At 35.0% G+C, this 11,437-nt stretch overlaps 1 protein-coding gene across 1 annotated transcript; it reads left to right on the top strand.

The window, feature by feature from the left end:
- Positions 1 to 6,925: 6,925 nt before the first annotated feature.
- LOC110030359 (cinnamoyl-CoA reductase-like SNL6) lies at positions 6,926 to 11,437 on the top strand. Its single transcript, XM_020733031.1, has 5 exons — positions 6,926 to 7,195; positions 7,278 to 7,420; positions 8,859 to 9,047; positions 10,776 to 11,110; positions 11,203 to 11,437. The coding sequence occupies exons 1-5, from the start codon at positions 7,075 to 7,077 to the stop codon at positions 11,294 to 11,296; spliced, it is 882 nt and encodes a 293-aa protein (XP_020588690.1). The 5' UTR covers positions 6,926 to 7,074; the 3' UTR covers positions 11,297 to 11,437.

Consider the following 11,437-nt stretch of genomic DNA (forward strand, 5'->3'; position numbering starts at 1 on the left):
AGGGAGAACCTAGAAATCATAACATTAGGTGATTATTTAGCTTGAGTAAACTTAGCCTCTATACATCTTTATTGAATCTATAACTGTTATTAAGTGTTTGGTGCCGTTGTTGGGGAATTTAATCTTCCAGCAGCAGTATTAAGGAATTTAATCTTCCAGCAGTAGTATTAAATTGTATTTTTAAGCATATATAAAGTCACTGTCAGAATGCAACGCAACTAAAATGGGGCGAAACATAGCTAAAATAGAGCCAAACAAAGCAAAATGGTGGAGCTGTGCAGGGCGGGCGCCGACAGAGCCAAAACCAAATCTGACAGCGCAATTGTGCAGAAAACGACGTGAAAATGGCGTCGAATGCGCCCAAGATGGTTTGGACACGAGACAGTTTGGACGCGATGTTGGGAGAATTTCTAGAAGATTCAATGTATTTGAACGTTTTTTTGGAAGGTTTCTTGAGGCATCTCTTAGGAAATTTGTCCTTACACTATAATAGAGTGCTATTATGTCAGTAAAGGTAGTGTGTGTGAGTGGAAAAAAAGTGAAGAATGTTTAGAGATCTTAAAATAGGAGTAGAAATGTAGATTTCTACCTTTTTGGAGAGATTGGTTTCACCATGTTTGGAGAGATTGGTGGGGGATTTTGAGAGATATGTGTAAAATAATTGTATGAGTTGAGCATGGATCGGGAGAAAACTTTGTTGGAAATATTTTTATCTTTGTTTTAAAGATAAATAACATTATCTTATGTTATTCATTATCTTATGATTTTGTAAACACTTATTTAGTGAATTTGTTTTGATTTAATAAAATTTTTTCGTTGTGCTGACACATACTTTGTAAAGTATAATTCTTGTACTTCTCTTTTCAATGAATTGGTTGAATGTTTAGTAGCAAGAGAAGCAAGAGAATATTATGTCGTTATTTTCCTTTTACTTTTCTTTTGCAATGAGTAGGATTCATGTTTAAGATATTAAGATGCATGCTAGAATAAATATTAATTATAAATGTGATGGTTTTTACTTGCACTTCATTTATGTGATAGTTTTTACTTGCACTTCATTTACATTATAATAAGGGCCCGTTGTAGTGTTAAAATTTATTGTAATTGCATTAAGGGTGTAATTCTCAACAAAGTGGAACCACAATCAAATTCCATGGATGGTGAAATTCATGGGGGTTGAGTGCAAATAAATAGGAAAATACATATAGTGTTGGATTGGGCGTAGAATTGGAGATTTTATGATGACAGACTAAAATCCTTAATTTGGTCTAAAAGTTTAAGTACTAAAGCGAGCGTTAGCCTTCACGGGAAGGGAATTGGGAGCTCCGGAGTGAGAGCCAGTATCCTCCCAGCCTAACCACGGATTTAGGGATTAAATCTGAGATTAGCCAATGATAATCTATAACACTGAATCGGGGTTGAGAATTAAAATTGCTCATATTTGACACATACAATATTTAATGTATCTCATTCATTTACATTATCTAATTCACTACATAAAAAAGAGTAGTTTTTAACATCTTAAAATTCTACAAATCAACTCATCCAGAAAGAGTTATCTTTAGAATTAATATTTACATTTATGAATAGTTACAATCCTTACATTTAACATTCACATTTAGGAGTAGTTGCTAAATAAAACACCATTTTAATTGACATTCCAAACTAAGGACTAATAGTAGTAGACTGAAATCTGACTGAGGATACTACAGTGTGTTGTGAGATCGATACTGGGGTTTTTAGAGAAAGTCCTATATTACTTGAAGCGATACATGCACATAAGTGCACTTGCGTAAAACCCATAGTGTGTGAATTATTTGCTATGTTTTATAATATTTCAATTGTGTATATTAGCTGCTAAATATAAATTGGGTCGAGTTTTTTGCCGTCTTTTGAAAGTTTGCCGTCTTTGAAAAGCTAAATTACTGCGTAATTATGGGTCGGGTCAAGTTTTTGGCACTATCTCAGGGGCGCATCAAGTTTTTAGCGTTGTTGTTGGGGAAGCTTCAGTAAGAACTTTAGGAGAATTTTAGTCGAAGTAATTAGATTTAGACTTGGAAAATTTGTAGTGTCATAAAAACTATTTTTGTGTGAAAAGTATTTTTTGTATGAAAAAGTGTTGTGAAAAAACTGTTTGTGTGAAAAACAATGTGTCAGTGAAAATGTTTTATTGTGTTGAATATATATTTTATTTTATTTATTTATTTATTAATGTATCAGTTTAATTGTTAATGTATTGTTTGTTGTGTTGCATATGCAAAATAAAGGATCCGCAGGACTTGTGCCTTATGATCCTGAGTTAGAAAAAAAGAAAAAAAAAATTAAAAAATAGAAAAGACTAGAAGAATTAAAAATGGAAATGGAAAACATTCAAAATAATAACTTGGAAAATCATCATAAATCTTTGAGGGATTATGTATATCCTACGACAGTTGAAATTCAATCAAGTATACAAACCTCTATCGTAGAAGCTGACTCTTTTGAAATAAATCTAGAGATTATCCAACTAGTGCAGAACAATCAGTTTGGGGGAACTCCTTCGGAGGATCTCTATTTACACTTATCAAGTTTTCTAGAACTTTGTGTTATATTTTGTTATAACGGCAACTCTATTTACACTTATCAAGTTTTCTAGAACTTTGTATTATATTTTGTTATAACGACAAGTCAGACGATGCTGTTAGACCAAGGTTTTTTCTTTTCCATTAGCATCAAGCTCTATTAGAAATTGGGATGAGTAAACTCAAAAATTTCTAGCTTAGTATTTTCCATCTTCAAGGACTACTAAACTTAGAAACAATATTATCTCATTTTTTCAGTATGAAGGGGAATCAATATACAAAGTTTGTGAAAGATTTAAGAAAATCCTAAGAAAGTGTCTGCACCATGCTCTACTCGATTGGTTAATCATTCAAACTTTTTACAATGGGTTAGTAGAATCCCTTAAGTTTATAATTGATGTTGCCGCTGGTGGATCATTAATATGAAAATCATTTAATAAAGCATATGTGTTAATTGAAGAAATGACTACAAATGAATTTCAATGGCCCTCTGCTAGGGTAATTCCTGAAAAGGTAGCCAGTGTTCATGATATAGATGCGATTCCAATTCTTGCATCTCAGGTTGCTGCAATATCAAGGAAGTTGAACCAATTTGGAATGAAACAGTCTCAATTCAACTCTAATCCACAGGATGAGGAGAAGGAATTAATGTTAGAAGAGTTTGTTATTCAAATGATGAGTGAGTTGGAAAATCAAGGGACCGTTATATAAATTAAAAAGTTAAATTTTTATTTTTCTTCAGGATTAAGTTTTTGATTTTATTGCAAAATAAAGAAATATAAGTGAAAAATATAATCAAAGCTATTGTTATATTGTTGCATATAAACAGTCGAAATCAACACCCTACACTCGTGACATCAAAAGTTGATGCCAACAACCCAACAAACTAAAAAATTTGGTCTAGTTGTTTGAGATTGAATCGATTAATTAGTGTGTTAACAAAGTTAGTGATGGCAGCATTGGAGTTTCCTGTGATTAAAATGTCATTTATGTAAATGAGTAAGTAAATGAAAGTTTGCTACTAAATATAAATTAGCAACGAGGGATCCATAGTGCCTAAAGTAAAGTGTTGAGTGTATAAAAATTGATAAAAGGTGGAATACCACTGACATGATGCTTTCTTTAGGCCATAAAGAGCTTTTTGAAGTTTACGAATATGATGAGGGTAAGTTGTGTCACTAAATTTAGGGGGCTGAATCATAAATACATTGTCATCGAGCTTACCATGTAGAAAAGAGTATAAGGCATCCATTTGCATAATTTCCCATTGTTTGAAAGTAGCAAAAACAATAAGAAGTCTAATGGTGGGAAATCTTGCAACTGAGCTAAATGTTTCATTATAATCGATACCTTGTTATTGTTTGTATCCTTGAGCAGCTAAACAAGCTTTGTAACAAGCAATAATACCATCAACATTATATGTTATTTTAAATTTCCACTTACATTAGAGTATGTTTGGTTTTGTAGGAGGCGGGACAAGGATCCAGGTACCTTGCTGTTGAAGAGCCATGAACTTTTACAGCATGGATTGAACCCATTGAGGATGTTTTGCTTCTTGTTTGTAGAAGCACAATGTGCCATCAAGAGTAAAATTTTTTTGAAGGTCCAAAATTTGCTTGGGTTTAAGATTTCTAGTTTGGTTTTTTGTTATTGTATGATGTTTTGGTGCTAGTGAAGGGATTGTTGGTAGTGGGGAGAGGGTGGTATGAGGAGATGAGATGATGGGTGTAGAGGAAGTGAGAGTGGTGCAAAGTTAGTAGTTAAATCAGTGTGAGCACTGTTATGGAAAGTATGAGGATTAGATATGGTGGAAGTGGCAGAAATAGGTCAGGGTAAAGATGGGGGAATATGAGTTGAATGAGGTGAAGTTGGGTGAGGAGAGGGGGAGGTGATTGGAAAGTTATCTTTAATGAAGATAACATGACGAGATATGAGAGAATTGTTTTCCTGAATGTTAAATATTTATAACCTTTGTGATGTAAACTATATTCTTAGAAAAAGCATTTATGGGCTTTCAATGAAATTTGTGAGAGGTGTGGGAAGGTTGCCAAGGAAAACAGAGGTATCCAAAGGTTTTAAGGTGTTGATATTTATGACAAAAATTATAAAGTAATTGGAAAAAAGATTGGTGGTTGGTCGTGGCAGAAGGAAGGCAATTTATGACGTAGTTGGCGGTTTGATGGCATCCATTCATAAATGAATTGGAAGTTGGGTTGCGTATAGAAGAGTTCGTGCAGTTTTGAAGTGATGCTTGTTCTTACGTTCTACAAGATCATTTTGTTTGGGATTATATGGACAATTGTATTGATGTTTGATACCTTGGCCATTTAAATAGTTATTGAGAAGGTAAGATGTATACTCACCATCATTAACAATACGTAAGAATTTGCTTGGTTGATTCGTTGGCTAAGTTATAGTTTTCGCTTTACAAGAGTGCATAAAAATCTGCATGACTGAGAGGATGCAATTGAGTACGATTGCGGTTCTAAAGCCTTGGTAGGATGGATGGAAACCATTTAAGGTGTAAGGAATGATATCTTTGTTGCCAACCTTGTAGCCAGCTGCAACAATGTGATCCACCATATTCTTTATAGTAGTGAGGTATTGATTCATCATATTGGCCCCCATTGTGATATTATGTAAATTGTTATTGAGTTTAATTACAGAGATCTATTGGTTGCTTGAAATTGTTTGGCAAAACTTTGCCAGATTTCGGCGGTATGGTTGAGATGAAGGATATACGAAAGGATTTAAGAAGAAATTGTAGAGAAAATTGTTGTGGCGAGATTCTTGTTTATAAGTTGTCGTAGATTGTAATCAAGATTTTCTATAGAATTATCCGATTCATCTTGTTTAAATCTTGGTGGTCGAGAAGCATTACAATCTAATAAGTATTTGAATCCATTAACAATGACTAGTTTGGAGATATGAACTTTCCATACTATGTGATTTTCTTGAGTTAGTGGTGTGGTGACCACAATCTTGATATGTGTCATCAAGAACTTGAGAGAATTTGGTATATTATTTTTCTTCATCTTTCAAGAAGATGCGCTAAATTGTTGGTTGTCTCGAGTAGATGTTGAGGAACTAAATTCCATTTTGTTGTGAACCGACAGACTTTAATACCATAAAATATTTTCAAAAATGAAGAAAAGAAGAAAAAAAGTAAGAAAAAGAAGAGGAAGAGCAGAAAGTAATAAGAAAGATAAGAACACTACTCAATAAACTATATGCTGATTAAATCACAAAGATAGATACAACAGTGATATATATATATATATATATATATATATCTCTCTATATATAAACATAATGCTTGAAATAGTTGAAAGAATAATATACACATTACAACCACAATACTATGCGTGATATAAAGTGTTGTGTTTATGCAAGAAGCCCTAGCAAAACCAGAGAGGCCTGACGGAACAAGCGGCGTGGAGGAGAACCAGGAAGAGCATGGAGGAGGCGACTGAAGCAGAGCATCCAAAGATGCCCTTTATGTCTAACATCAAAATTCACAAAAACTTACTTTCCCTAACTTCTCTCCAAATCAAACACCAAACAACAAGAAAAACACATGCATGCCTTTATAGAAGCATAAAAAATTCCTTCAAAGCAAATATCCTACAATTAAAAATAAAACTATGTAAAAGTCAATCAACATCCCATACATAAATTTTATTAACCAACGAAATTAATAGCAATACTTAATTTAACTCGACCCTCCAAAACCTTTCACATCGCCATTTGCCTAAATAGCAGCTAGATAGACTATAAAAAAACTAACATTAAACTGGACGCACGACAATTGGGTCTAATAAGACAAATTAGCGTACAAGTAATACCTAATCCCATAAAATTTCACCTCAGCGTAGCTGACCGAGAAGGTTAGCCGCGCACGCTCCCGCTTACCGGCCACCGAACACCTCCCCCCTCATCAATTCCTCTCTCCCTCTCTTCCCTTCCGTCTACCTATACCCGTAACCCCCACCTGTCTTCTTCCATGCTCTCAATGCTTCTGGTTCCTTCCGCGTATTAGTCTTAGCCCTCTGATCTATTTTGAACGGCTGCTATTTAATCAGTTTAAAGTTAAAACAGTTGGGTGATATCAATCTAAACTGACGGACAGCTGTGATGTAATAACTGGACATTCATAGTTATAATATGTATTAAGTAATAATTCGTACTGTCTGACGATGTGGCGCGTGTAATTAGCCATCAGGATGATATTTTCTTCATTATTTTATTGGGGGCGCAAAATTACAGAATTGCATTGCAGTTAACTAACCCAGGCCAAATGCAGTTTAAAATATATCGTTTTTTTTAATTAAATGAGGAGAAAAAATCAAACTACGCCTCTATAATCGACGTTATCTTTATTGCGTAACTTTATATGGTCGAAAGGTTCCGATCCTTCTTCTCAGATATAAAAGCGGTGCTCTTCCCTTCACTTATCTACTCTGTTTCCTCTTATCTCCCTTAGTAAATCCTACTATTCATTTTGGCTCCCTCGATGGAACGACAAACGGGAAAGAAGGTGTGCGTAATGGATGCTTCGAGCAGGATCGGCGCCGGGCTCGTTGATCGACTGCTTCGCCGGGGTTACACCATTCACGCGGCGGTGTTCGGCCGAGGTTCGATTTCGATCGTTGATTGAGTTTTTTTTTTGCTGAGTTTCGTGTGTGGCATTTCATCAAACGCTTGGCGTGCGTGCAGGGGATGGGTGGAAGGAGGGGAGCTGGAGCGAGAGCGAGATGGTTAGGGTTTTCAGGTCGGACCCTTTGGATTACCACAGCATTGCGGATGCGGTAAGGGGATGCTCCGGCGTCTTCTACACGTTCGACGGTGTCTCCTATGATGTGAGCCTTTTCTTCCTTTTTTTTTTTTTTTTTTTTTTTTTTTTTTTTGCGCTCTTTTGAGTTGTGCACGGCGGCGATCGGCGTCAAGGCGCCGTCGGCGGCCAAGGCAAAAGTTTGGGCCCAGCGGTTTTTTGCTCCCATATCAGAAAAATTAGCATGTGCGTAATGGCAATTGGGACTAATCTTAACACAAATTCACATGTGTCCGTCACATAATTCACACGGCGTGATATTCAGTGGTAGTCATCCGGGCACACATACTCTTTTAATCTATTTGAAGATCTAATGGAGAAATATTTAGCTTACGTTTTTTTGATTATTATGGAGTCTCTTTTTAGGTGATCCAAATATAAGATGGTAGAAGTTTTTACATACAAATATTTAGGGTGCGTTTGGGGCAGTTTGTACGTTTCAAGATAACTTATCTTGAAACACGGCCCGCGGGTCGACTGTGGGGTTCGACCAGCGGTCTGCGTTTAGTATAAAAATAGAACTGCATTTTTGGATAAGCGGACAAAACACATGAATCAAACGATAACGCATCGTTTTAAAAAACGTCATCGCACTTATAAGTTGCCCCAAATGGACTCTTATTAGTTATCTCACGTCTTAAATTTGAATACTATTAAAGGCATGTCGCCGGAAAAGAGGAGGTTGGAGATAGAAGAGAGAACGAGAGTGCAAATTTAGCAATATTAAAATTTGAGTGGTACGAATGTAAATAGCAATGTTTTGCTTTCTATTTATGTAAAAATCTGATTTTTTATTTAAATGAGTTAATATTTTTAAAGCTTTTGAGCATGACTGACACATTTATTTATAAAAGTAAATCTTTTTTGTTTAGAGTTCTTGTGATTTGTTCTGATCTGTTCAAAAAATTGTATTAAAATATTTGATTAAATTTTGATTAAAATCGGTCTCAAAATAATTAAATTTATTTAAAATAAATATAATAATATAATAAATAGAGCTAATTTTATACGTCGGCGGGCGGGAAGAAAAGATTTTCGTTGTCGAACACGAAACAGCGAAATCATCGTGCACGCGCTCGACAAGCGTGTTTTAAAGTACCAGGCCGTTTGTTGCTTTTCTGCGTCAGCTGCCTTATAGTACGTGGGCCACTTATTTGGGCCAAAAACGGGCTCAGCCATTGATTGTCCATAAATGAGTTTGGCAAGTTTCTATTACAACTTGGCACCAACATTTATTTATTTATATATATAATTTCCTAATTTATTTTTAAATCATATTGAAAATATCACCTACAAATACTTAAAATGACAAAAAAATCTGGCCTCCCATGATGCCAAAAGTGATGATTTTACCTTAATCTTGCCTTTTAAATCCTTATAACCAGTTATGATACAAGGACAAATTTACACTTTAGTCTATTTTATTTTTTTAAATTACATCTGAAATCTATTTATTTATGATGCAGGAGTTCATGGTGGAGGTAGAGGTGAGAGCTGCACATAATGTATTAGAAGCTTGTGCGCAGGCTGAAACTGTAGAGAGGGTTGTGTTCACTTCTTCGGTGACAGCTATCATATGGAAGGAGAACCGAAAATTAGCTGAGGATGTTGATGAGAGAGATTGGAGTGAGCCGAGTTTTTGCAGAAAGTTTAAGGTAATTTAATTTTGAATCACTTTAATTAAGCTAATCACTTGTGTTATGCTTCTTATATTAATCATTAAGTTCAGTGCTCAATTTGTATTTCGTGCTACTTGAAGGTGCACTAAACTTCAAATCCAAAAAATTAGGACATTCACATCTACACTGCACGATTCTTATGTATTTACATATCTAACACATAAACTTTCATATTTACATTCATAACGCTCAAATCTTTAATATCACATCAAAATTACGACTTCATTGCCTTCTTTAATAACAAATGCACATCAACATATGTATACAGCTAGCATCAAAGTATTATAAATGTAAATATTGAACTTTAGGGGGGTTAGATATGTAAATTCATAAAATATGTGTGGTATGTATGCAAATCTCCAAAAATTTTAATATGAAAACGAAGGTACTTGTTTATAAAACAATAAAATTGGGTGGGGATATTTCTAACAGAAATGGATTGATTGGGAAAGTAGTTAAATGCTAGCGTTGGGAGTTCAGATGGGATTGAGGGTGTAAAGTATTTATTAATAGTTGGTGACAATTTGCAATTAATTGTTAAGTTGGATAAAGCTGGTTTGGTCATCATCAATGGCATATATGTAAATAAATTAGTCGCTTTAAGTGGGTAACATTACTCTTAAAATGGGGCATCCACTTTTCTTGACATGAAAGAGAATCCCATTCCATAAGGACTTATCTTGTCTAGTTGAAAGAGTAAATATAGGTGGGTGTTAAGAGATTGTCCCCAAGTATTAATTTTATCAAAAAGAAAAAGGAAGATTTGCATACATGCCACATATTTTCTATGTATTTACATATCTAGCTCCTATACTTCAATTTTTACATACATACCACCTCACCTATGCATGAAAAGGTGTGTTTGGGCTGTAAAAATGAAAAATGAAGTTTAGGTGTTAGACATGTAAATATATAGGAATTAGTGATATGTATGAAAATGGCCCGAAGAAATATGCTCTAAAAAAAATGCAATTGATGTTAAATCTAATTCTGAAGAATACAGGGGTAGTAGAGGCTTGAGTAAATATATAGGAATTAGTGATATGTATGAAAATGCCCCGAAGAAATATGCTCTAAAAAATTGCAATTGATGGTAAATGTAATTCTAAAGAATACAGGGGTAGTAGAGGGTTGGATAACGTTCTATAAACTCAAATAAAACAGTTGCTTGAAAGATTTCTGTCACTTTCTAGGAGGGCATTAAAAAACCAGCCCTCGCATCGGGAGAAGATATTACATCCGTCTTCTGGATGTGCGGATGACAGAATAGATCACACCATGCCGTGCATTTGGCGGCACCGTCAACCGCACATCCGGCTTACTGGACATCTCTCGTATCAGGGCCTACACAAATAATAAAGGGAAATTTAAGTACATACCACACAATTCTTATGTTTCTATATATATAACACTAAACTTCCATAATTACATTTATTACACACTGATATTAAATATCTATGAACAAAAAGGAGTATTTCACTTAAAAAAAATGATGGTGATATTTTGATATGGTGTCAAAGATTTGAGCCGTATGGACCTAAACATGAAATTTTAGGTGTTCCATATATAAATACAAAAGAATTGTGGTATGTATGTAAGTATCCCAGAACTTTTCATACAAATTTCTATTTATCACAACGGCGAGTAACCTTTTCAAGCATCTAAATCCAAACTGTAACAGAATTAACGGCCATGAATATGCAGCTATGGCATGCTCTTTCAAAGACTCTTTCCGAGAAGACGGCCTGGGCGCTAGCAATGGATCGTGGGGTTAACATGGTGGTGGTGAACTCAGGTCTTCTTGTAGAATCCGAACTCAGTCCATCGAATCCATATCTAAAGGGTGCGCCGGAGATGTACGAGGATGGAGTGTTAGTGACAGTTGAGCTCAAGCTACTAATCGATGCTCATATCTGCATCTTCGAGAGCACTGATGCCTTCGGACGATATATGTGCTTCAATCATGCCATATGCCGCCCCGAAGATGCCGTTAAACTTGCTCAAATGCTTTCTCCGTCGACACCGAACCCTCCTCCCAGGTATTGTAGCCCTTGGCATTCTTATGGAGGAAGAAGAAATTTGTTTATTGGTTGATTTTCTAATATTGATTTTGAACTGGTTTATGATGCAGTGATGAGTTGAGAGTGATTCAGGAAAGAATTCACAGCAAAAAGCTGAATAAGCTGATGTTGGAATTTGGAGATGGATTGCGAGTAGAAGAATAGAAATAGGGGCGTGGAAATCAGGATGTATTTTATGTTGAAAAATATTTATGGTGCTTTTCAAGTATACAGCATCAATTTTTAGTATCATTGTATTCTGGTAGTCTTATAATAATATAATTGTATTCATTTTAAGTTTTTAAA

This window comes from Phalaenopsis equestris, unplaced genomic scaffold (genome assembly GCF_001263595.1).
Source record: "Phalaenopsis equestris unplaced genomic scaffold, ASM126359v1 Scaffold000703, whole genome shotgun sequence".
NCBI lineage: Eukaryota > Viridiplantae > Streptophyta > Magnoliopsida > Asparagales > Orchidaceae > Phalaenopsis > Phalaenopsis equestris.

Excerpts from the sequence above, each read along its gene's own strand:
- LOC110030359 (XM_020733031.1), top strand. The coding sequence starts at position 7,075 with ATGGAACGACAAACGGGAAAGAAGGTGTGCGTAATGGATGCTTCGAGC. Across the intron at positions 7,421-8,858 it reads TCGACGGTGTCTCCTATGAT|GAGTTCATGGTGGAGGTAGA; the intron begins GTGAGCCTTTTC and ends TTTATGATGCAG. Across the intron at positions 9,048-10,775 it reads GTTTTTGCAGAAAGTTTAAG|CTATGGCATGCTCTTTCAAA; the intron begins GTAATTTAATTT and ends ATGAATATGCAG.